The sequence below is a fragment of the Plecotus auritus genome (genome assembly GCF_963455305.1).
Source record: "Plecotus auritus genome assembly, chromosome: 7".
Taxonomy (NCBI): Eukaryota; Metazoa; Chordata; class Mammalia; order Chiroptera; family Vespertilionidae; genus Plecotus; species Plecotus auritus.
Window position 1 is genome coordinate 3,441,416 of NC_137774.1, and position 24,948 is coordinate 3,466,363.

Here is a 24,948-nt window from a genome sequence, read left to right on the forward strand (position 1 = left end):
TTGAGCATTGACTTATGAACCAGGAGGTCAGGGTTCGATTCCCTGTCAGGGCACCTGCCGGGGTTGCAGGCTCTATCCCCAGTGCGGGGCGTGCAGGAGGCAGCCAGTCAATGATTCTCTTATCATTGATGTTTCCATCTCTGTCCCCCTCTCCCTTCCTCTCTGAAATCAACAAAATATATTTTTAAAAACATATATTAAAAAATAAAAGCATGCCCTAACCGGTTTGGCTCAGTGGATAGAGCGTCGGCCTGTGGACTAAAAGGTCCCAGGTTCGATTCCGGTCAAGGGCATGTACCTTGGTTGTGGGCACATCTCCAGTAGGAGGTGTCCAGGAGGAAGCTGATCGATGTTTCTCTCTCATCAATGTTTCTAACTCTCTATCCTCTCCCTTCCTCTCTGTAAAAAATCAATAAAATATATTTTAAAAAAATAAAATAAAAGCATTATATACAATAAAGTGCATCATTTTAAATGCATAGTGAGATGAGTCTTAACAAATGCCTCCACTTGGGGACCCGCACCCCCAGCCCCAGGCACACCACAGGTGCCCTCGCGTGTCCATGGACCAGAACTGAATTCCTCAAACAAGGGGCTTGGAAGAAGACATTAACTTCCCATTTCAGGGTTAGAAAAGTCCCAAGTTCCCCCCGGGGGGTTAAACGGAGTCGCTAAAAGGCACAAACATGCGCACATCAGCAGTTCTTTTCCTCTGCGTCAGCAGCTCCGGAGCTGTGCTAATGGCGCAGGGAAGGGGGCTGGAGGTCCAAGGTGCTGGCTGCGCGATACTGTGGCCACAGCTGGGGGAGGCTTGCAGGGTAATGGCGGGGTGAACTCCTTCCCAGTTTCCTTCAAGCGTGCTGCCCTCGCTCGCATCCTCTGCCCTCTGCCCTCTGCCCTCTCTCTCACACCTTGCAGCAGCGCCCGCCCCTCAGACCCGCGGGCCCAGGAGGACCCATCACCCAGGAGCCCCTCGAAGGCCGGCGGGGCGCAGGGCCGCCCAGCAGTCAGAGCTGGGGCTGGGTGTCAGGGACCCGGGGGCGGGCCGATGGCGCTGGGGGGCGGTCCGAGCTGAGGAGGGGAGGGGGCGGGACCCTTGGCGGCGGTCCCAGGGGGCGGTGCCGGGCGTGAGCGGTTCGGTCCCTCCCAGGCGGGAGCAGAACAGGCGGTGCCGGGCGGCCGCGGAGCCATGGACGGCAGCGGGCCCTTCAGCTGCCCCATCTGCCTGGAGCCGCTGCGGGAGCCGGTGACGCTGCCCTGCGGCCACAACTTCTGCCTCGCCTGCCTGAGCGCGCTCTGGCCGCACCGCGGCACGGGCGGAGCCGGCGCCCCCGGGGGCGCAGCCCGCTGCCCGCTGTGCCAGGAGCCCTTCCCCGACGGCCTGCAGCTCCGCAAGAACCACACGCTGTCCGAGCTGCTGCAGCTCCGCCAGGGCTCGGGCCCCGGGCCCGGGCCCGGCCGGGCCTCGGCCCAGGCCCCCGCTCCCGAACCCGCGGCACCCAGCGCGCCGCCCAGCGCCCCCGAGCCGTCGGCTCCCTGCGCGCCCGAGCCATGGACTGCGGGCGAAGAGCCGGTGCGCTGCGACGCGTGCCCCGAGGGCGCCGCCCTGCCCGCCGCGCTCTCCTGCCTCTCCTGCCTCGCCTCTTTCTGCCCCGCGCACCTGGGTCCGCACGAACGCAGCCCCGCGTTACGCGGACACCGCCTGGTGCCGCCGCTGCGCCGGCTGGAAGAGAGCCTGTGCCCGCGCCACCTGCGGCCGCTGGAGCGCTACTGCCGCGCCGAGCGCCTGTGCCTGTGCGAGGCCTGCGCCGCCCAGGAGCATCGCGGCCACGAGCTGGTGCCGCTGGAGCAGGAGCGCGCGCTCCAGGAGGTGGGGCGCAGGCGCCGCGCACTGCTGGTCACGGCGGGCGGGCCGAGGGTCATGGGTCGCCCCGCGCCCCCCATCCTCCCCATTTTGTTAATGTTCTCCTGTAAGTTGAGGATCTTTGCTGTCCCTTCCAGCCCCGACAATGTCTTCCGCTCGCGATGGGATGGGCTGATGGGGGGACCCAGCGAGAACGGGAAAAGGACGCGGAGGGTGGGCAGGGGGCCTGAACCCAGGCGGGCCCATGGGGGTCTAAGGCAGGAGGGATCTGGATTAGGCCCTGCGGCTCCTGGGCAGCTGACTCCCGCAGCGCGGCTGATGAGACCGACCAGGGCATGCGGGTCCGGGCTCAAGATTGGCCCAGCGCGGAGGCAGCGGGTTTAGATGGGTGTGGCGCGCGGCTGGAGGAGCACACGGACCCCTCTGTCTGGCTGGGCCCGGCCAGCGGTGGGACCATGTCCGCGCGGTCCTTCCCGCTGCCTCCGCCCCCAGTTTCCTTTGGCCTGCAGCCCGGTCTTGGCGCCTTGGCCTTGGGGTTTTCCGTCTCTCCAGCCTGAGCCACCGTGACTCATCAGACCCCGGGGATCTGCCTGGAATCCCCATTTTTAAGGCCTGGATTGGGGACACGGACTCTTTGGGGACAGGGGTCTCCAAGGACAGCTGAATGGCCTCTTGTGCGGCCCCTACTCCCTCCCTTCTCTGCCTCTTCTCCACTGAAGGAAGTTCTCAAATGAATGTGGTATTGAGGACCACGGATGGCCTTGTACTTGCCCACTGGTCAGAGAGGGGAGGCAGACAGCCCCCAGCCAGTCTGTCTCTCCCTGGGCATTTGGGACCGGCACCTGCCTCGGCCTGAGGCATGCCCTCTGGCATATTGTGGGACATCACGGCCACTCCCAGTCCACCGATGCACCGATACCACCCCCACGTCGCCCCTGTCCTGCCCTGCCCCAGGGTGAGGCCTGGGACCCCAGGGCAGGCTGTGGCCGCTGCCAGGCTCCGTACTCATGAGGCTGTCACCCACAGGCCGAGCAGCCCAAAGTGCTGAGTGCCGTGGAGGACCGCATGGATGAGCTGGGTGCCGGCATCGCCCAGTCCCGGCGGACCGTGGCCCTCATCAAGGTCAGCCCCGACCCTGACCCCGTGCCCTCCTGCAGGAGGCTCCTGGCACTGTGAGCTCGCAGCGCATTGCCCAGTCCCACTGTCTCCCCCGACCTGGCACAGACCCAGGGCGGCTCCGGGGGTCCCTCTGTCCCTCCCAGAGGGTGGGGTGGGAGAGTGGGGTCTGGAAGGATGGGGCCCAAACAGTGATGTTCTTTGCCCTCCCCGCCGCTCCCACTGTCGGGGTGCAGAGCGCAGCCGTGGCTGAGCGGGAGAGGGTGAGCCAGCTGTTTGCGGAGGCTGCGGCCACCCTGCAGGAGTTCCAGAAGGAGGTGCTGGGCTTCATCGAGGAGGGGGAGGCCGCCATGCTGAGCCGCTCCCAGGGCGACCTCCGGCGGCAGGAGGAGCAGCGCAGCAGGCTGAGCCGGGCCCGCCACAACCTCAGCCAGGTCCCCGAGGCCGACTCCGTGAGCTTTCTGCAGGTGAGGGCCGCAGCTGGGACCGGAGAGGGCGGGCGGGAGGCGGGGAGAGGAGAAGGCAGCGGGTGCCCGAGCCTTCAGGGCTGTGCCCGCTCCCCGCTGGGCTGTCTCACCCCCGCTGGGAGGCACTGTGGCTCGCGGGGCCTTCATGGGCATGTATCTGGCACAGGAGCTGCTGGCACTCAGGCTGGCCCTGGAGGAGGGGTGCGGCCCCGGGCCTGGTCCCCCGCGGGAACTCGGCTTCACTAAGTCATCCCAGGCTGTGAAGGCGGTGAGGGAGGTGCTGGCCGCGGCCTGCGCCAGCCAGTGGGGACAGCTGCGGGGGCTGAGCGGTGACGAGGACGGGCCGCACAAGCCGGGCCCAGAAGGTGGGTGCCCCTCCAAGTGACTCACCTTCCCCAGGCTTCCCTCCCAGGCCCCCAGGCCCGGTGCCCATCCAGGAGCAGAGGATGGAAACTGCCTGTTGCTGGGCGGAACCCAAATCCTGCCAGTGACTGGAGCCACCACCCCGTAATGACCAGTCAGCCGCTTTGGCCATAGCCTACAGCAGGGGTCCTCAAACTTTTTAAACAGGGGGCCAGTTCCCTGTCCCTCAGACCGTGGGAGGGCCGGACTATAGTTTAAAAAAAAACTATGAACAAATTCCTGTGCGCACTGCGGGCCCGGGACGCGTCGGCTGCTGAGCAGGACAGGCAGCGGCACCCGGCGGGCCGGATCAATGTCCTCGGCGGACCGCATGTGGCCCACGGGCCGTAGTTTGAGGACCCCTGGACAGGGCGGGGCGGGAGGGGGCTTCTCCTCGCCCACCCTTCCACTTCAGAGGGGCTGGGGTCCGGGGGCAAGGGGGGCAGAGGGCAGATTCCGAGGACCGGGCATACATGTGAACACAGGGTACCCTATTTGGGCGGTATGCCTGTCCCAGGAGGCTCGGGCTGCTGGGAGGAATTGGGGGAAGAGGGAATTGGGGTCACGGCTTTGGAAGGGGCACCTTGCGGAGCAGCCCGGTCCCGGGTAGCTGGCGAGACCCCTCCGCTGTCTCCTCTCTGCAGCCGATGCTGAGTCCCAGGACCCAGATAACAGCAGCCACCTGGACAGTGAGGCGCCCCGGGATTACTTCCTCAAGTGTGAGTACACCTGGGCTCGGCCCTCTGCACACGGGGTCCTCTGATGGCCGCAGGGCTGGCCTGGCCCTGGACTCCCTCCCTTGTCCATGGGGTGAACTAGGCCAGCTCATGGGGCGCTCTCCAGCAGGGCTGAGTAGTGCTGGCTGCAAAGGTGGGGCGAGGCTGTGTTTGGGGAGGTGGGCGCCTAGGGGAGGGGGTCCTCTCTGGCCTTGCCCCTGAGCCCCGCGTCTCCCTCTCCCGCCCGGGGAGCAGTCGCCTACATCGTGGACCTGGACAGCGACACGGCGGACAAGTTCCTGCAGCTGTTCGGAACGAAAGGCGTGAAGCGGGTGCTGTGTCCCATCAGCTACCCCGAGTCGCCCACCCGCTTCACGCACTGCGAGCAGGTGCTGGGCGAGGGCGCCCTGGACCGGGGCACCTACTACTGGGAGGTGGAGATCATCGAGGGCTGGGTCAGCGTGGGGGTCATGGCTGAAGATTTCTCCCCGCACGAGCCCTACGACCGGGGCCGGCTCGGCCGCAATGCCCACTCCTGCTGCCTGCAGTGGAATGGCCGCGGCTTCTCCGTGTGGTTCCACGGGCAGGAGGCGCCCCTGCCTCACGCCTTCTCGCCCACGGTTGGGGTCTGCCTGGAATATGCCGACCGAGCCCTGGCCTTCTATGCCGTGCGGGACGGCAAGGTGAGCCTTCTGCGGAGGCTGAAGGCCACCCGGGCCCGCAGGAGCGGCCCCCCGGCCTCCCTCGGCGACCCCTTCCAGAGCTTCGTGGACAGCTACTTGCCGGAGCTCTTCAGGAGCCGGCTGAAGCCCGCCTTCTTCCTGGAGAGCGTGGACGCCCACCTGCAGATCGGGCCCCTCAAGAAGTCCTGCATATCAGTGCTGAAGAGGAGGTAATGCCGGCGCCGGGCCTCGCCGCTGCTCGGCTCCTGGGGTGCGCGTCCCCGCGGCCCACACGTCCTCAGCAGCCTCATTTCTAAAAGAACACTTGGCCTCCCAGACCTTCTCAAGTGCCTTTCAGACCCCCCCACTGCCCCCCACGGCAGGCCTTGTTTCGGGAGAGAGAGCCACAGCCGGGACAGATCCAGGCTACCCCAAGCCCTCCTTTTGCAGGTGCCTAGGACGGTGCCTGGCCCACCGTAGGTGCTTAATAAACATTTGTTGAATGAATGACTCCTTCATGCTCTCCACCCACCGAGAATTTCCCATCTTTCAAGAGCCGGTCTTGAAAGGCAGGAGAAGGGAACAGAGTCTCTGGTCCCAGGATTCCTGTTGGGAGGGAGGGAGACCCAAGAGGAGGCTGAAATGGGGTGCCTGCCCTTTGGGGCAGCCCTACTCCCTGGTTCGGGACAGGGGCAGCTAGAGATGGCTTCTCCCGTGGGGGTCCAGCCCACAGTCATTCTGGCTGCCCGCGTGTTTGCTTTGCCGGCCTGGTTCCCATCAGCTATTTTCATCCTTAATGCCACAGCCTCGCTCCGGACCTGCCTTGTGACGTTTATGCCCAGGACTAAAGGCAGACATCACCCCTTCTCCCCCCCGCACCTCCCCCTCCCCCAGAACAGGGCACGGCTCCTGGGCGTGGGTAAGAAGGCTTGAGACCCGAGTTTCTGTTACTCACACACCTTCTCAGCCCAGGAAGGGTGTGACTGAGCTGACCCGTGTGGCTGGAGCCCAGAACATCTACAGTAAAGGGACCTGTGTCCTCTGGACTCTGCCTCACCTCCTGCGCCCCGCTGTGCAGTTGAGACAGTGCTCAGCCTCCAGGCTGGGGAGACCCGTGCCCTGCACCCCAGCAGAGCCTCTACTGCTCTGCCTGGAAGGCCCGGTGCCCCCTGCCGCCCCCAAATCCCCATCGTGGCCTGGGATGCCCCAATTCTGCTCCCTGAGCTACCGGGTGAGTGTTTCCAGGCCAGCCTGCCCTCCCTCGGTATTTTGTGCCTCAGGGGCACCCCAGAGAATGCCCCAGCAGGAAGGGCCAGGGCAGACGGAGGCCTCTCTGCACCCGGCCCAGGTCAGGCGGGACAATGGGTGAGTTATGCAGCCAGACAGCAAGGCCATACAAGTCCTGCCCTGGCTGCCTTGGCGGCTAAAAATAGTCCCTCCTGCGCAACCCTGCCTCCGCCCACAGCCAGGATGTTGTTTTTCTGGGCGGGCCCTCCTTGCTCCTGGTGTTTTGGGTTCAAAACACCGTTCCCTAGGCAGCCAGGGCCCCCAGCTCACCCAGGCGCTGAGGGCGGCGGCTCTGTGGCCCTCGCGAGGTGGACCCGTGGGGCTTCCTAGCGTCCGCTCACCTGCTGTGAGCCTCCCACCTTTCACAACCCCTCCACCACCCCTGCACTGTCTCATCCCGCCCCCTCCGCGCCTCCCCCCCCCCCCCCGCCCCCGGGGCCTCCTGGTGGAATTCCAGTCAGCCTCGTCAAGTCTGCCGCCAGCGTCCCTGCCACTTGCAGTGATTCCATCTCCCAACACTCACGTGCGTCTTCCTCGCAAACCCAAACCCGGCGCTGCAGCCTCACAGCCCGGCGCAGGGGGCGGGCACCCGGGCCGCACAGCGGGCACGGGGCTGGCGGGCAGGCGCGGCCCAGGTTTCAGTGTGGTCCCCACTCCGGGGTATCCACACACCTGCCCTTCCTCTAACTCTGGGGTCAGGCTAGAACTGGAGGGATGGCGTGTGGGAAGTCTCTTCTGTTTCTCTGCGTATTCGTGTGTCTGTCTGTGTGTCTATGCGTGTGTGTGCCATGTGTGAGTGTGTATGCCTGCCTGTCCGCCTGGGTGTACGTCTGTATTTGTATGTCCGAATCCAGTTGAGCTTTTCACACTGTTCTGAGAAGACCAGGAGTTAAGAGGTGCAGAGGTGGGGCAGCTGGCAGCTGGGAAGGGGCAGTGGGGCAGGGCTAGCCCCTCAGCACCCGCCAACACTTTAATTAGAGAGATTTCACTGAAGATTGCTTGGAAAAAAGAGGAACTGTTAAAAAAAAAGTTAGAAACCCCAAGTAGTCCAAACCTTCTACCTCCCCCATTCCCGTAGGCACAGACATGCAGGAGCGTCCCACGGCTCCCCAGTCCGGCACACGTGCTCCACGCTCCACGTGTAGGTGTGTGCTTGCTTAGAAATGTCTGGACGCGTGCACGCACACACATGCACAAGCATGCACCCTTTCCCAGCGTTGCAGTAGCCTGTAGAAGAGCTGCCCTGGGCCTGGCCCCGTTGCCATGGCCACCAGAGCCCCTGGCGGAGCTGCCCAGGATGTGTGGTCTCCGAAGCTGCCGCCGGCGCCCAGCACAGACAATGGTGGGGAGTGTGAAGGGCCCTGAGCTGTCGCTGTTGCTGAATCCGGCTCCTCTGGGCCAGGCAGGGTGCCAGCCTCCACTTGCACTTTGTTTCTGTGGGAAAATGACTCCAGAATCTCTAACAACAGACCAGCGGTCGGCAAACTGCGGTCGCGAGCCACAGTTTGCCGCTCTGTTGACTAATGAGTTTGCCGACCACTGCAACAGACCAAACAGCAGACTTGGGCAGGCGTCCTCAAACTACGGCCCGCGGGCCACATGCGGCCCGCCGAGGACATGTATCCGGCCCGCTGGGTGCCGCTGCCTGTCCTGCTTAGCAGCCGACTCGTCCCGGGCCCGCAGTGCGCATAGGAATTTGTTCATAGTTGTTTTTTTTTAAAAACTATAGTCCGGCCCTCCAACGGTCTGAGGGACAGTGAACTGGCCCCCCGTTTAAAAAGTTTGAGGACCCCTGGACTTGAGCATCACTGCTCTTGGCAGCTGCGGACTGCTGGGTCCTGCACCCCTCACCACTCCCTGCCCCTCCGCACACCCCAGGAGGGCCGAGGCAGACACCATCTCCACCCTTGTCCTCCCCTCCTCGGTCCCCTCCCAGGGAGCAGCCACTGAAGGGCCTTCCCTCTCCGCCCTCCTCCCAGGCCCAGGATGAGGCCAGGCCCAGACTGTGGCCAAGCAGCAGGCTGTCCGGGAAGGCAGGCTGAGCTGGGGGCGGGGGGGGGGGGGGGGCGGCGGCCTGAGGTCCAGATCTGCTGGGCTGGGCTGGTTTCCCCGGGGAGGAAAATAACACTTAGCAACACTTAGCTGCAGGGTCTGCGTCAAACCCAGCCCCGCCCCCAACACACACGCACACACACACGCACATGCACACGCACACGCCCTTCAATGCCAGCGTTCATGCCCTTTCGCAGTCTCCTCTGGAAGATGCATAAGAAGGGCTGGAGGCCGGGGTGTCCCCCCCTGGAAGCCCCAGCCTATGTCCCCAGGGCCCTCCAACAAGGGGCCGGATGGAGCTCAAACCAGGACAGATTTCTGTCCTGTGGCGCCGTGCCAACCCAGATTACCGCTCTACTGAGATGGAAGGCACCAGCACCACCTCCAGAGATGCCTGAGGTCGAAGGTCTTACCCTCTTGACAAAGGGCAGCTCATAATAAATTTTTATTTAGGAAAAAGACCAAAATTGGCATTTCTTAGACCTGAGGGTTCTGGAGCAAATTCATGCTGGATACACCGGATCGTTTTCACGCAGCCAGGGAGAGAAAGAGACTCGGGTGGCCCTCACGTCCGGCATTCTGTTGTTAGTTGGCCGGCTGAGCTGTGGGCAGATGGCAGCTGCCAGGAGAGGCCCTGGTGAGGTGGAAGGGAGCTATTTCGGGGCGGGTCGTGTTGGCCCTGGGTATTTCGGTAACACAAGTCCCTTGCTTCTCCATCAGGAGGCAGAGCCAGGGCACGGCTGGGGCTGTTTCTGGTTGCTATGGAGATGAGCCCCACCCCAAGGTTCCCGGTCCAGACCTCCCAGCTCTGTCAAATTCCATTTCCCCAGACGCAGCTGCAAGGCCTGTTCTGAGCGAGTCCGCCGTGGAGTGTTTGCACAGACCGGCTGTGCGGTTCCACTTTGCCTCCCGAGGCCCCGAAAGCCAGGAGGAGGCGGGCGTCGCCTCCAGGGAGTCAGCCCTGCGGAGCCACGTGGAGGGCGCTCAGGGAAGTGGGGGGGCCTCAGACAGGCGCTTGGGGGCCTGGGCCCCTCCCTGCTGGTTCTGGGTCCAGAATTGGGGGTGCTCCTCTCCATCTACCCGGAAAGATGCAGGTGGGGTAGCCTCGGCCCGTCTCATCCTCTTTGTCCTTTCCTTAAACCCATTTCCCACCTAAGTTGCAGAGTGACTTCACACTTTCAAATCTGATGGCATCGCTTCCCCAGGTGAAAGCCTGCGGTGGCTTCCCATGGCTCTCAGGAAAAGTCTAGAATCCCGACCGGGCTCCGTCCCTCCGGAACTGGCCGGCCTACCCTCGCCTCTCCCACTCCTTCCTACAGGCTGGCCCCCCCAGTCCAAGCCCTGGCCCACCCTTCTTGCCTTGCTAGCTCCTCCTTGCCCTTCAGACCTCAGCTGCCCCTTCAGGGTGGTCCTCCCTGAAAGGCCCCGGGGGCAGCTGCTGAGATGCCCGTTGTCCCAGCCCCGCTGGTGCTGTATGGCAGCCTCCCTCTCCCCTGGGCCAAGCAAGGCTTGGAGTCTGCACCAAACGGCGGTCCTTTGCTCCAAACCCACCGCAGGGGTCGGCTAGGGCTGTCATAACGAAGTGCCACCCACCGGGGGGTTAAACAGGGGCTAGTTACTGTCGCCCAGTCTGGAGGCCAGAAGACCGAAATCAAGGTGTTGGCCAGACCGGTTCCTGCCACGGCCACGAGGGAGAGTCTGTCCCAGGCCCTCGGCGCCTGGCGGTTGGCTGGCGAAAGCGGCAATCCGGCTGTAGCTCTCTGCTGTCATCCGGAAAACGCCTTCAGTCTCCTGAGTCCCCTACCACGTGAGGAGGAAAACAAAGGGCAAATCTAAAGAATGACCCAGCCTGGCCAGTGTGGCTCAGTCGACCTATGAACAGGAGGTCACGGTTCGATTCCCGGTCAAGGCCACATGCTTGGGTTGTGGGCTCGATCCCCAGTAGGGGGCGCGCAGGAGGCAGCCTATCAATGATTCTCTCTCATCATTGATGTTTCTCTCTCTCCCTTCCTCTCCCTTCCTCTCTGAAATCAATAAAAATATGTTTTAAAAAAATAAATGATCCTGCCACCCCCAGAGGTCATGAACTACGTAAGCCACACTGGCCCGCCCTTCAGCACGCTGCCTGGGGAGCCATAAATATGGGGCAGTTTCAGCTCCAGGAACACAGGCCCCATTGAGTGGGTGCTCTTCTCCTCCTCTCCCCTCCCGCCTCCCCCCTCCCCCCATCCCACCCCTGTCCTTTCTTCTGGAATGAGAAGGGGGCTTTCAAGAGGAGGATTGCAAAACCTATTTAGTGCTTAACAATTAGCAAGTTCTTAAAATAACAAAGTAGAATAGAGAATATTGGAGAACAATATAAAATAAAACTTGTCCCGCCCTAACCGGTTTGGCTCAGTGGATAGAGCGTCGGCCTGAGGACTGAAGGGTCCCAGGTTCGATTCCGGTCAAAGGCATGTACCTTGGTTGCGGGCACATCCCCAGTGGGAGGTGTGCAGGAGGCAGCTGATCGATGTGTCTCTCTCATTGATGTTTCTAACTCTCTATCCCTCTCCCTTCCTCTCTGTAAAAAATCAATAAAATATATTTAAATAAAAATTATTCTTAAAAACAAATAAATAAAAAATAAATAAAACTTGTCCCAAAAGCACATCTTTTTTTTTTTCTTTTTTTTTTTTTTTTTTTAGCTGATGTAATTCAGTCTCCTTTTGGGGGGAAATAGCTTAAGCACTTAAACCTTAAGCAATTTTTCGATAAACCTTCAGGGCATGAAGTGTTTCTAGGAATGAGCTCCCCACCACCGTTTGGTCAGGCGCCCAGTCTCCTCTGGCCAAACAGTGGCTCCCGGACAGTTCGCCCCAGGATGGCCCGCGGCCCACCAGAGGGAGGCGGGAAGTAGTCTTAGTCAGGTGTGGGTTCTGGAGGATTCTGAGCAGGGTTCACAGGTCAGGCCAGTCCTGGGGGTGCTGCTGGCCCTGAGCAGGGATTACAAGTGGAGGGATTAACGAGGGTTGGGTGCTGCAGTTTAGCATGGGGCACCCCCTAATGGTGAGGAATTGCCAAGCCTGCCTGGGGTATTTCGGGTAAGAAAGCAGCAGTCGCTGAGGGAGGGGGTCCTCATGACCTCTGACCACTGCTGCGTGACCTCGGGAGAAGCGGGTCCCCTGCAGCGTGACTGAGGCTTCGCCTGCATCTCCCCTCCCAGCCGGGGTGACTGCAGGCTGCTTTCGCTTGTCCAGCGGATTTTTACCCTTTCTTTGCCCTTATAAATACGCACCCGGGCGTATGGGTCTCGGTATAAAATGTATTGCTTGCTGTGGGTCAAAGTTTAAAAACGAGAAAACGTTGGCGGCCGCAGGAAGGGCACCAGGTGTTGGACCGGCGGGGTCCGACCCACCTGGGTCCAGCAACCTGGGGACTTGGGTTCTGGCTGGGAAAGAAGTCAGAGCCAAGACTCACGCTGTAAGAGAACATTGACTGGGTAAATCCCAGAGGAGGAGAAGTCATTCTTAGAAGAAATGGCCGTAGGAAGCAAGTCACAGAGGCAAAGGAAGGGCCCTGGGAGCTAAAGGTGAGGAAGGGGGATGGGCGGGGGGGGCGTGGAGACAGGTGAGGGCCTGCCCCTGGGAGGGAGAGCGCACTGGGTCCTCCGTCCTAAGGATTTAAGGGTGGAGATTTTAGGGGAGTCCCGGGGAAGCTCCCAATAGGGTATTCAGCAGCTTTCCAGGGGTGCCCTTGAAGGGTGGTGGCCTCCAGGTCAGGGGTCCTGAGTCAGTGCGGTGAGTCCTGAGGTCAGCCTTGGGGTAGCTGGTCTGGTTTCGCTGCTCTTCTGGGCCTGGAGCTGAAATACCACTGAGGCCGAGAGGTTAGCTCTAGGGCGGAAAGGTCAGGAGGTCGAAGCCTACGACCATAGGCAGGCCAGGGTAGGAAAGGTCCCTTGGGGCGAGGTCCTTCCTACAATTGTCCGTTGCTAGGCACCCAGGCTTTCCTCCCTGGTGACCTTCTGAATCCGGCCCAGCGTCCTTGCTCTGCTCCAGTCTAACTGCCCACCACGGAAAGCCACCACCTGGCGTACTGCTTCTCCACCTTTCTGAGGTCTTGGCCCACAAAGAAAGTGATTATTTGTTCAGCGCAACCGATATTTGTTCTGCTCACTGAGGCAAATAGATGAAGCCTCTTGTCCAGGGGCCCTCTCCCCTTGGACCCCACCTGGCTGGCCCTGGAGGTGGGGGAGCAGAATTTCTCAGGCATACTCATACCCCTTCTCAGCACACCTCAGGATGCTTGGGCCTGGAGAATAGGAGTACTTACAGCTTAACAAAAAGGGGCCATTTCTGGAAGCAGGCAGAGCCTGTGTGGACTAGAAGGCAGGAGAGGTCTGAGCTCTGAGACCTGGGCCCAGACGGGGGGCTTTTGCCGCAGACTTGGATCAGCAATGAACTGCCCTTGAGCCGACCAGTGTGGGTGCTGGGAACCACCGGCCCTCCACGGCCTGGGAGCAGCCCTAAGGATGTGTTTTTATAAAATTTGCAAACGTTGGACATTTACGTCGGAATCCGCTAAGCCCGTTATCTCTCTCCACTCCGACTTCCTTCTTATTACATTTCCCCTCCTGTCAGGAGACCTCAGTGTGGCCACAGCACTGTGTATTCATGATTGTGTCTGTTCATTCAGACCCTGAGAAATAAGATAGCTACTTAAAAGGGCTCCTGGTGGGTAACTGGGCTCCAAAAAAAATAAAATAAAATAAAGAGCTTAGCAGCCATTTCTCTTCACGCAAACTGCGCTTCGGGAAGAAGCCAGCACGGAACTGCCCGCCTGCAAGGTGCTTCTGCCAGCGGAGCCAGCCCTTGCAGAGGAGTTCCTGGGACCCTATTTCTGCCAGTAGGACTGAGGCTCCCCCCAGCCAATTGGAGCTGCACAGCTGTAGCCCATCTTCATCACTGACCAATCAGAGCGGCTCCGTCCTGACCAATCAGGACGGTGCCTGTTGGGCCACTGTTGGGAGGTGGTGCACCAAAAAGTTGCTGGTAAGAAAGAGGCAGCGGATGGTTAGGCTCTTCTCCCTTCCTCTTTCTCTGAAAATCCATATTCTTTTTAAAAAGAAAGAGAAAAAGCCCTGACCGGTGTGGCTCAGTTGGTTGGGCGCCGTCCCATGCACCTTTGATTCCTGCTCAGGCTCATGCCCGGGTTTGGGGCTTGGACCCTGGTAGGGGGCGTGCAGAGAGCAGCAGATGGATGTCTCAGACTCACATCAGTGTTTCTCTCTCTCTCTTTCTAAAAATAAAAATAAAAAAATCTTTAAAAAAACAACAACAACACAACTGTTGGGATTTGGTGTCCTCATTTGCATGAGAATGGACCAATCAGGGACCAGGGGCCGGGACTTCTGTCTCAATAAGCCTGGTCCCCTACAGCTGTGAGAATACTTTCCCTTTCCACCAAAGATGGCATTCTCTGGCTAGAACTGAAACACTGAAGGTGCCAGAGCAGACCAGCACAGACCAGGGCAGGGCTCGTGCAGGAGGCAACCAATCAATGTGTTTCTCTCACATCAATATTTCTCTCTGTCGTTCCCTCTCTCTTCCACGCTCTCTCTCTAAAACTCAATGGAAAAATATCCTTTGGTGAAAAAAATATATATCCTCTGGTGAGGATTAAAAAAGAAAAAAGATAAATTAAGTAGGCGGACCCCGAGACTGGCCACCACGTGTCAGGAAATCAGCTGTTTGTCTGGAATGAACCTCTGAGCCCTTAAGATGAATGAGCATCTCCACGCGGGGGTGAGATGCTCACATTCCCCCTTAAAAATCCCCCTCGAGCTGAAACCGGTTTGGCTCAGTGGATAGAGCGTCGGCCTGCGGACTGAAAGGTCCCGGGTTCGATTCCGGTCAAGGGCATGTACCTTGGTTGCGGGCACATCCCCAGTAGGAGGTGTGCAGGAGGCAGCTGATCGATGTTTCTCTCTCATCGATGTTTCTAACTCTCTATCCCTCCCCCTTCCTCTCTGTAAAATATCAATAAAAATATGTATATATATAAAAAATAAATCCCCCTCGAGGTGGGGGAGTTTACTAACTACAGATGCCCAGTAGGGCCACGCAATGCTAAGTCACAAGCTAAAAACTAATCAGCCCTATTTTGTAAGCTGCTAGCCCCACATTGTGCCTAATTTCATTCAGTCTGGTTAAAATCTTCCAGCCAGAACGCTGCGGGGACTGGCTGGACCACAAAGCCAGAACATTCTAGAGGGAGCAGTGCCACCTGGAGGCCAGTTGTGGTGGAGGCGGCAGTGAGGTGGGAGCGCATCCCACCGGACAGTGAATTTGGTGGGGAGAACAGGGAGATTCTCACCGCCCACCTGTTAGGGTCTGTGTGTTTTTGTTGTTGTTTTTTAATTTGGTTTGTTTGCTTGCTTTTTGCTTTTTTTATTGATTTCAGAGTGGAAGGAAGAGGGAGAAACATCAATGATGAGAGAGTATCATTGATGGGCTCCGGCACGCCACCTACTGGGGATCCAGCCCACAACCCCTGCATGGCCACGACCAAGGAATTCAGCTGTGACCTCCTGGTTCACAGGTCAAGGCTCAACCACTGAGCCACGCTGGCTGGGCTAGGGTCTGGGTTTGATGTCATGAAGGGAAAGTTTTTCTTGACTCTTCTCTGCCAGCTACCCAGCCCACCACGTCCCGCAACAGAGACTGGGTCTTGCACTCCTCTATGTATATGACTCAGTGACTATCCAAGTCGGACGTAAAGTCATCTAGAAAGTGCTCCACAATGTTGGTGGAGTGAAGATGCCCTTGTAAGGTGACTGTTCTGCACAGATTTAGATTACAGCCCCCGTTTTTTTTTTTTAAATGTCCAGTGCTTTTTAAAAAAATATGTTTTCATTTATTTCATAAAGGAATGGAGAGGGAGAGAGAGAGAGACCAAGCCTACCACCCGGGCATGTGCCCCCCACCAGAATCGAATCCGGACTCATAAGTCCACAGGCCAAGGCTCTATCCATTGAGCAAAACCAGCTAGGGATGTCCAGTGGTTTTTTTTTTAATTAATTTCCCTTGTGATGCGCCCAACTATTCATTCCACAAGGTGGGGCGTACACAGGAGGATTAGTTAGGCAAGGTAGTGAATCAACCAGGCCTATGGTCTGGAAGACTACAAGTTCCAGAATGCATCCTTCATTAGTATACAGAGAGGTTGAGGGAGCATTGCCTTCTGGGAATTGTAGTCTTCAAGTTGTTTGTGATGCAGGCGAAACTAGGCGGAAGGGGGAGAGAGTGTAAACTCTTGACCACGTGACACTCAGGATCAGGTGGTTGGGCCAGCCTCCGTCTAAGAGCTGTGATTGGCTGACTCTATTACTAACGACGCCACTAGGGGCGGGCCGAGAGGAGCGCAAGCGCACTGCGTTGCTAGTCTTGGGACCTCTTTCCAAGAGACTATGGCGCTCAACAAGAATCATTCGGAGGGCGGAGGAGTGATCGTCAACAACACCGAGAGGTGAAAACGCTGCACAAGATCCGGGAGGCCCGAAGGGAGGGCGACAAGAGTGTGGGCGGTGGGCGCTGGGCGCTGGGCAAAAAAATCGGCGAAGAGGGGAGATTGATGGGCTGCGGTGTAGGGGGGGTAACGGCTGGGGGCGGGGCTGGAGGAAGGTGGGTGGGTCGCGGGGGACGGGCCGGGTTCCACGATCAGCTCTGGGGTGGGGGTGGGGCGGCTGACGGGGACGAAGTTTAAGGAAGCCAGTGGGGTCGTGGGGCTAGCGCTGGAGTCCCTTTCCCAGAAAATGCGACTTTTAAGTGATGGGACGAGCCTTCGACAAAAATAATTGCCGTTTATTGGGCGTTTACTATGTTACTACGCATCAGGCACTGCCCTTCTCCTACCTTATTTAATACGTAAATCGTGTGGGGCAGATACTATTATTATACACATTTTACATGTAGGGAGTCTAGCGGAGGGGGGGGGGACTGAGAGGTCAAGTAACTTGCCTGAGATCACAGAGCTGTAACAGAGATGGAATTCCAGGAAAGGAATCTTGACTCCAAAAGCAGTAGGTGAAACTTCCAGTATATTCCAGAACTGCTCAGACGAGAAACAGGCCCGAGCTGAGATTAGATAGATATCGTTTGTCAAGCGCCTAACCCAATCTCCTGCCCCGGTGCCGTTTTTTGCCTCTTCCTCTTGCATCCCTGTTGGCTTCGGTAATTCCCCAAAGCAGAGGCCTCCCAACTTGACGATTCTTTCTACCAACCCCCTCCCCAGTTACTGCTGTCTCTCCCCCAGCGTCTGGGCTGCTTGGATGGCTCCTGCCTCCCTGCGCCTTGGGCCTTGAGCATCAGCCCAGCCCGCCCTGGTTGAGCTATGCTGAGCCCCAAGCTCTTGGTCAAGGCAGAAGGAGCTTAGGAGGAACCTGAGTCCCCAGAGGAGATTTGGTGGATCAGATCCTGGAGCCAGCTCAGGGCAGCACCCAGCCCAGGAGCCGCCACCGGGAATGCTGGATGAGTCAGAGTCTTGAGAACGCCTAGAGCCCTCACCTAGGAGTGCTGACTCCCCATCTTACCTGCTTGGACTCTGCCAGGCCATCCTGTCCCTGCTAACGACCTCTTTTCTCTGAACTGTACTTCCCTTTTTCCGTACCAGTCCTTCCCGCTTGCCCTCCCCAGCGAAGGAAGTTGTGATATTTGGGAGGAGGAAGAAGACAAATGGAACCACGTGAACTTAGACCAACCTTGTTATCTTATAACCGGAGAAACCTCACGTTGCTCCCAGTTTGTTGCCTCTGTGCTCGAGCCAGTCCCTGGCCTGACAAAACACTTTTGATGCCATGTGGTATCATCGCCCGGGACTGTTCTTCCCCTCTCAGTGAGCTTTTTCTGGGACAAGCTGTGTCAGTTCTGTGGGCCTCCTGCCTGGCTTAGGGCTCAGTGCTGCTAAATAATGGTGTGCCTTGTTTCAGAAAATGCCTCATCCTGAAAACAGAAAGTGTACACGGTCTTGGACGTTTCAATTCTTGCTCAAAATTTCATGTGCAAAATAGTCCTCCTCACTCTTCAGGTCATGAACCCCGTGAGAGTGATGAAAGCGATAGGTTTTCCCAGGAAAAATGCAGGTACAGGATCACCTCTGGGGTTTCAGGGCCTGACATCCCCGCAGACCCAGCTTACAAGCCCCAGGTTTAAAGGAACCCCGAAGTCCGCCGTTTTGTAAGGTGTAATCATGTCTCAGAATGTGTATGTGTTAGGATTGAAAAAGAAACCAACAATTTCCTAACCGGTTTGGCTCAGTGGATGGAGCGTCAGCGTGTGGACTGAGGGGGTCCCAGGTTTGATTCCGGCCCCCAGGTTGTGGGCTCAATCCCCAGTTGGGGGCATGCAGGAGGCAGCTGATCAATGATTCTCTCTCATCATTGATGTTTCTGTCTCTCTCTCCCTCTCCCTTCCTCTCTGAAATCAATAAAAATAGATGAAAAATAAAAAATAAAACAATGAAAATGGAACACCTGTCAGAAGGACTCCGAAGGAGATAGGTGTGACCTCAGATAACCTAACCTGCTCGCCACAGCCTGGCGGCTCTCTGCTGCGCTGGCCACTCCAGCTGGTAGAGGGGCTGGGAAATTCAGTAGAACCCCCCACTCCATGGCCATGGGAATGGTTTCCTTGCAGCCATGTTGAAACTGTTCAAGAGCCCTAACCGGTTTGGCTCAGTGGCTAGAGCATCGGCCTGGGGACTGAGGGGGTCCCAGGTTCTATTCTGGTCAAGGGCATGTACCTTGGTTGCGGGCACATCCCCAGTGCGGGGGTGTGCAGGAGGCAGCTGATCGATGTCTCTCTCTCATCGATGTTTCTAACTCTCTACCCCTCTCCCTTCCTCTCTGTGAAAAATCAATAAAATATATTTTTTTAAAAAAAGAAACTGTTCAAGAGACATGCCAGGTCCCTGCTTTCCAGGAGGGTCCGGTCCCTGGGTGACGGATCGTGGCTGCAGACTGTCTCCTCAGACCCTCTCCTCTTTTCCCATCGCAGCATCCTCATGTCCTATGAGCATGTGGAACTTACGTTCAATGACATGAAGAATGTGCCGGAGGCCTTCAAAGGGACCAAGAAAGGCACCGTTTACCTTACCCCTTACCGGGTGAGTCACCCCTTGCCGTTGGTTTGGAGGCCGTGGCTGCAGGCTGACGTGAGTCTTAGGGCAGCCACAGTCTTGTGAGTCCAGTGGCCTCTGAACCACGTGATGTCAGTTCCTCACTCCGGGAGCTTCTCTGCCACGTGCTTCTGGGTCCTAGAACCACCAGGCTGTTGGTGCAGCCGTCTGACCCCTGGGCAGTGGACCCGCACGTCCCAGAGCTGTTGCTGCGTAAGCTCTGAGTTCTGGAGGCAGCTGCTGGGATGGCCTGGGCCTGGGAGGAGAGGCTGTTCCTTTGATTTCTGTAGGCGTAGCCTCCAGGCCTTTGCACGTCAGAGTGATCAATATGGTAACCGGGATGCAGTAGCATGACCGCAGCCTCCAGACCGGGCGGAGAGCCCAGCATAGCCCTGCAGAGCGAGGAATGCCAGGCTGCACAGTGGCCTCGCCTGAGAGCTCTCCAGGCGACAGAGACTTCCAGAGTAATACAAACGGGCATTCCTGGGAAAGGCCCTGGAGTTGCCCACGAGTCAGGCTTGCCTGGCTGGGAGGAGCGCATCCTCGTGTTCACCCCCAGGATTTAGCAGCAAAAGGGGAGGCTCCACGCCCATGTCTGGTGGGTCAGGTGGCGTCTTCGGTCACGGGAGCTGTGGGTTTGAAACAGATGGTTCTGCAGGCGCGGATGTGAGACTTGCTGTCTGGGCAGTGAGTCTGGGGAGGGGTCCCTCAGCCCCCCTCCGAGCTCCAACGCCCTCACCACGCCTTCGTTCTTGGTTCTGCAAAGCTCAGGCCAGACCTCCCTCCAGGACTCCTCCCCTGCCTTGCCCCTGCCTCTGCCCCAGCTTTGCAGGCCCTGTCACTTCCACACCACATCTGCCACCTCCTCCGCTGCCTAAGTGACAGCAGTCTGTGCTCACGTGCTGCCTGTGGGTGGCACGGTTTTCTGGTGACTGCACGTCTGGCCTCTCCCTGTGACAGGCTCTCTCCAGGAGGGGCTGGTGCCGCGGAGCGCTCTGGCTGCGGGCCCTGGCTCGGGCTGGCCGCTGCACTGGCGTGGACTCGCCACACGCAGGAAGCGATGGCCCGGCGGGCGGCGGTTTGGCTGGTGATGGTTCTCGTCTTCTCTCGCTGCAGGTCATCTTTCTGTCCAAGGGGAAGGATGCCATGCGGTCCTTCATGATGCCCTTTTATCTGATGAAGGACTGTGAGATCAAGCAGCCCGTGTTTGGTGCAAACTACGTCAAGGGGACAGTGAAGGCTGAGGCAGGAGGTGGGTGACTCGGGGGGTCGGGGGGAGCTTAGGGACATCCGTGGGGCTTCCAGAGAGGCGCTCCGGCGCCTGACGGCTGCCTTGGAGATGGCCTCTTTGGTCCCTTCCGTCCCAGCTTGTCCTCTTCCTGGCTCTGAGTGAGCTTCCAGCACCCACACCTGGGCGCCAGCTGTTGACAAGAATGGGAAATGCTGGCATGGAAGGTGGCAGCGCACACCGCCTTGGCAGAGAGGGAAGCGGCAGAATGACTGAGCTGAGTGGAAGCGCTTGTGACCTGGGCGTGTTCCGGTTTCGGGTGTGGAAGGCCTCTGCCTGGAGCCCGAGGAGCTGCTCTGTGATGCCCGGGAGGTCCTGCTTGGCAGGCTCTTTCACGGGCGCCCTTGACCTCTGCCCAGCCCCCCGGCCCCGGGAGCTCGCGTTGTCACTGAGGGGCTCACAGGTCCCCTTTGGCGGGACCAGGCCAGAGGGTCCGGGAGTCCATCCTTAGGCCCCTCAGGGTGAGATCAGCTCTGAACTTGAACGTCAGTGGTAGCTGACGGTACCGGCTCCTGGGAAGTGGCTTGATTGGGGTGGGAGGCCCGAGTGCAGGTGCACTCAGTGCTGAGTGTGAGGGCAAGTCTGTTCCGAGAAGGAAAAGCCCCGGTTGCAAAGGGCTCGCACTGGAGGCGGCAGCCGGCACAGTGGCTGGAGGCAGAGGTCTGGTCCACCAGCCCTTTCCCACAGCCGCGGGGCATTGGCCGGGGCGGGGAGGATCAGTGGTCTCCGAGGGACCGTGTTCTCCTCCTGAGCTTGGCTGCACTGTCGTCCTCAGGTGGCTGGGAAGGCGCTGCTTCATACAAGCTGACCTTCATGGCAGGGGGCGCCATCGAGTTCGGACAGCGGATGCTGCAGGTGGCGTCGCAAGGTATCAGGGTTCTGAAAACCGGCCGAGGGCAGTGAAGTGTGTGGTGTTTGTCCATTGGGTGTGTTTACCTTTGGTTTTGTTTTTAAATACTCAAGAGGTCAGCCTCGGCCTGGGCCGACCGGGCCGGGCGTGGGGAGGAAGCCTGTGATTGGCACCACCCTGTCCTGCCCCTGAAGGCTGGCTTCTCCCGCCTGGCGCAGGGTTAGACCCTCGGCCGAAGCTGTTTGGACTCAAAATCAAAACACCCTACAGTTAAGCTGTGTTGGGGTCTGTGACAAGAACCCTCAGACAGGCACTTGAAGTCACCGGGAGCGGTGTGCACAGGCATCCTCACCTAGTCCCAGCCTCAGCCCCAGCCCTGAGCCTGCCTCCCTCCGCTCTCCCTCTCTCCCTCTCTACCCCTCTCTCCCCCTCTACCCCTGTCTTGACCTCCCCACTCTGACCTCTGTCCCCATCCTGACCCCTCGCCTTGTTCTGACCAAGGTCAACTCAAGTGTGGGGGGAGCGGATGGCGTGGGATAAGGCACGTCTGCTGTGCACATCCTGGACCCTGAGCTCCCCTCCCAGGGGTGGGACCCTCTCCCCAGCCCCGAGGCTGAGCTCACTTCTCTCCCCTGTACTTACAGCCTCCCGAGGCGAAGCCCCCCCTGGAGCCTATGGGTACTCCTACCTGCCCAGCGGGCCCTATGTCTTCCCCCCGCCCGTCGCCAATGGAATGTACCCCTGCCCTCCTGGCTACCCCTACCCACCGCCCCCACCTGGTGAGTGTGTCCTTTGCTGCCCACCCCTCGCCCACCCACCCACCCACCAGCCCCACCCAGGCCAGGGCGGTGTAGAGGGGAGACTTGCTGTGGGACCGGCTCCAGGACTAACGGGGGGCTGGCCGCTCACTGGGTCCCTGTCCCTCTCTTGCCGAGCAGAGTTCTATCCAGGACCTCCCATGATGGACGGGGCCATGGGATACGTGCAGCCCCCACCACCGCCCTACCCGGGGCCCATGGAACCGCCGGTCAGCGGCCCTGAGGTCCCCTCCACTCCTGCAGGTGAGGCCCCGGTCTGCCCGCCGTCCTGGGAAACCAGCCCTGTCCCAGGCTGGCTGGGAGCCCCAGTGGTGACTGCCCGGGCCCCGGCAGTGTGGTGGCTCAGGATGGAGAGCTAGCCGTGTGCCCGGGGCCCGGCAGTGTGGTGGCTCAGGATGGAGAGCTAGCCGTGTGCCCGGGGCCCAGGCAGTGTGGTGGCTCAGGACGGAGAGCTAGCCATGTGCCCGGCCCCGGCAGTGTGGTGGCTCAGGACGGAGAGCTAGCCGTGTGCCCGGCCCCGGCAGTGTGGTGGCTCAGGACGGAGAGCTAGCCGTGTGCCCGGCCCCGGCAGTGTGGTGGCTCAGGATGGAGAGCTAGCCGTGTGCCCGGCCCCGGCAGTGTGGGGGCTCAGGATGGAGAGCTAGCCGTGTGCCCGGCCCCGGCAGTGTGGGGGCTCAGGATGGAGAGCTAGCCGTGTGCCCGGCCCCGGCAGGTCTCCCTCTGCCTCGGCTGCTCAGCTCCGAGCAGATGGTTCCGGGCCACCTGGCGGGGTGGTGACCGGAAGGGAGGACTGGGGAGGACAGTGGCAGGTGGCGGGGGGCTAAGGAAAAGCTAAGGCTGTGCTGTGGACAGAGCTGGGTCCTAGCGCCCTGCCCTGAGCACGCGGCCACTGGGCTGAGAGCAGCCCCAGCCCCGGGGCGGCTGGAAGAGGGGGAGGCTCATCCCTGGCGTTTGCCTTCCAGCCGAGGCCAAGGCCGCAGAAGCAGCTGCCAGCGCCTACTACAACCCGGACAACCCGCACACCGTCTACATGCCCACGGTGGGTGCGGAGCAGGCGGTGGGGAGCGGGGACGGAGCAGGGCGGCCACAGGTGGCTGGGACTTAGGGGTGGGGAGACCTTGGCTGGGTTTGAACCTTCTAATTGACCTTTCCTTCCTCCCTCACAGAACCAGCCTCCGCCCCCTCCCTACTACCCCCCGGAGGATAAGAAGACCCAGTAGACCCCCCCTGCCTCCTGCCTCTCATCACTCATCCTCGTCCCTTCCCTCCCCTTGGGGCCGGGGCGGGGTGGGGTGATGGGGAGGCCTTGTTCTTCCTCCAGGTCTGACTATAAAACACTTACCAGGAACGGGCGTCGATGGAAGGGAGGGGCCCCTCGACTGGGAGCTGCACCCCCAGCTCCCCACACCATCCCGGGGCCCACACGTGCCCAGCGCACTTCCTTGCAGCATCCGGGGCTCTCCTCGGGCGTGCGGGGCGTCCCCCAGTTCCTGCCTTGCTCTAGTAGCTTCTACCCACGGAGGGACTCTCTGGCCACCTCCTCTGCCGCAGTCCAGCTCCCTCGTTTGGCGGCCACGTTGTCCTCGGCCTCGGGTCCTCCCAAGGGCCCGGCAGCCCTGCCCACATTCCCTGCCCTCGGTCTGGGCCTGGCCATGGAGGCCCCTCCGCCTGACTGTCCGCTCACATTCCGTCCCCAGCACCTCCGGCCGTCACCCCTGCCACCCCTCCCCGTGCCCCCCGTCCTGGTCATTCGGTTGCCACTGCTGTGACGTGGGGAGCTTTAACGTGAGCTTCCAGGGGTGGGTGGCATCCGGGCCGGAACTGAGGCTCAGGAGGGAGCCCCCTGCTTCCTGCTCGTGTTTCTGGGGTTGGCTTCCCTCGGCCCCTTTCCCGTCCAGAAGGGGCTCCTGGGACAAGAACACGTGTGCGTCCCAGCATGCCACTTGGGGGCAGCTGGGTGGGCTGGAACACAGGCCGCTGCCCCCACCCCGGACCTGCCTGGGTGCGTGCTGACCCGATGGCCCCACGCCCTCGCCGGCCCTCTTCCCCTCACGCTTCCTGCCCGGTTGGCGACGTGCCGGGTGCACCCAGATTTGCTCCCCTGCTCCTGGACTGGCCGCGAAGGGAGGAGATGGTTATGTAAAGAGAACGCCCTATTTATTTGACAAAACAATTCCAGTTAATATATTAATGTGAAATAAACCCTGTTTGCACCTTGATTTGTCTGCTGAAAATGTGAAGTAGTAAAAGTGAAGTAACTGGACCGTGTCCGGCTCTGTGTGACCGAGGTGGCCCCTGGGGAGGAGAGCCGTCAGTCCGGCTCCGAGGCCCGGGGGGGGGGTGTGTGCCCTCCTGTGGGAGTCCCTTGTTCTCGCGTCCCATTTGGACCCAGGAAGCTAAGGCCTCTCATCTCCATTCCCCAGCGGTTACTCAGCAACTGTGCTCCCCCCCACCCCCCGAGTCCCAGGGCTGGTGCCGCCCAGCAACGCCCTGGAGAGGAGGCCTGGAGGCGGGGCCAGGCTCCCTGTGAGGTCCTGTGTCCCTGGCCGTGCTCCCCACCTTGGCAGTGCGGCCGGGCCCAGGCTTGGCCCCAGGAGCTGCTCAGCTCGCGAGAGGGCCCCTGGCCACCCTCCTTGTGACCCTTAGTGCCCGGGCCGGGGGGTAGGAAGGAGCCAGAGTCCATGCCCAGGCCTGTCCACCCTCCCCTGAGCTCTGAGAAAGCCGAGCCCTGAGTGTCCACTTTCCTGCCTCTTCGGGACCAAGGTGCCTTCTGGACAGAGGCCCGGCTCGGGGCAGCATTTGAAGGGGCGCCCTCCCGGCTGTCCTGTGGGGGCAGGGCCTTCGGGCCGTCCCCGCCTGGCGCAGCCTGGCCCGTCACCTTGCTGGAATGTCACCTGTGGGGTGGAGCAGGCTGAGCAGTTGGCCACCTGCCGGGGAGACACCTCCCTGGAGCCCCCCTCCCCCCCCCCGTGCCCTGCCCACCCCCCCCCCCAGGTCTGGGGCCCATTCAGGAAATGTGGGTGGGAAGCCCACCCACCCAGGGAGTCGGCCCGCCTGACGCCCCCTGCTGGGGAGCACGGACCTCCGAGCCTCTGCGGGAGGGTGGGGTGGGGTGGGGTGGGTGGGGCCGGGCCCGCCCATGAGGCCACCTTCTGCCTCAGCCCCGGAGTTCCTCCCAGGGTCCCCACAGGCCGGCGGGAGGGAGGAAGGTGCAGGGCCCGACGGGGCCTCTAAGGTGGTGAAACCCTGACCTGACCCTCTCCCCCCTGCCCTC

The 24,948-nt window shown here is 60.3% G+C and overlaps 2 protein-coding genes and 1 long non-coding RNA gene across 4 annotated transcripts; 2 read left to right on the forward strand and 1 right to left on the reverse strand.

Annotated features, from left to right (window-relative positions):
• The first annotated feature begins 1,164 nt into the window (after positions 1–1,164).
• Positions 1,165–5,736, forward strand: TRIM47 (tripartite motif containing 47). The gene is made up of 6 exons (XM_080679614.1): positions 1,165–1,870; positions 2,891–2,986; positions 3,217–3,447; positions 3,614–3,812; positions 4,494–4,568; positions 4,821–5,736. Exons 1-6 carry the CDS (start codon positions 1,190–1,192, stop codon positions 5,459–5,461), a joined length of 1,923 nt encoding a protein of 640 aa, XP_080535740.1. The 5' UTR covers positions 1,165–1,189; the 3' UTR covers positions 5,462–5,736.
• A 3,259-nt stretch (positions 5,737–8,995) lies between these two features.
• Positions 8,996–17,245, reverse strand: LOC308253740. Its single transcript, XR_013961154.1, has 3 exons — positions 17,136–17,245; positions 16,564–16,680; positions 8,996–10,366 (listed from the first exon to the last, which is right to left on the reverse strand). It is a non-coding gene; the product is annotated as an uncharacterized lncRNA (long non-coding RNA).
• WBP2 (WW domain binding protein 2) lies at positions 15,925–23,893 on the forward strand. 2 transcript variants are annotated; one of them, XM_080679449.1, is made up of 8 exons: positions 15,925–16,072; positions 18,598–18,706; positions 19,835–19,970; positions 20,782–20,874; positions 21,501–21,635; positions 21,795–21,917; positions 22,637–22,713; positions 22,841–23,893. In XM_080679449.1, the coding sequence occupies exons 1-8, from the start codon at positions 16,014–16,016 to the stop codon at positions 22,892–22,894; spliced, it is 786 nt and encodes a 261-aa protein (XP_080535575.1). In that variant the 5' UTR covers positions 15,925–16,013; the 3' UTR covers positions 22,895–23,893. The 2 variants fall into 2 exon arrangements, with proteins under 2 accessions (XP_080535575.1, XP_080535576.1); XM_080679450.1 differs by lacking the exon at positions 21,501–21,635.
• Positions 23,894–24,948: the final 1,055 nt, after the last annotated feature.

Coding starts and splice junctions, on each gene's coding strand:
- TRIM47 (XM_080679614.1), top strand. CDS start 1,190: ATGGACGGCAGCGGGCCCTTCAGCTGCCCCATCTGCCTGGAGCCGCTG. Junction 2,987..3,216: donor GGACCGTGGCCCTCATCAAG/GTCAGCCCCGAC, acceptor GTCGGGGTGCAG/AGCGCAGCCGTGGCTGAGCG. Junction 3,813..4,493: donor GCACAAGCCGGGCCCAGAAG/GTGGGTGCCCCT, acceptor TCCTCTCTGCAG/CCGATGCTGAGTCCCAGGAC.
- WBP2 (XM_080679449.1), top strand. CDS start 16,014: ATGGCGCTCAACAAGAATCATTCGGAGGGCGGAGGAGTGATCGTCAAC. Junction 16,073..18,597: donor ATCGTCAACAACACCGAGAG/GTGAAAACGCTG, acceptor TTCCCATCGCAG/CATCCTCATGTCCTATGAGC. Junction 19,971..20,781: donor AGTGAAGGCTGAGGCAGGAG/GTGGGTGACTCG, acceptor TGTCGTCCTCAG/GTGGCTGGGAAGGCGCTGCT.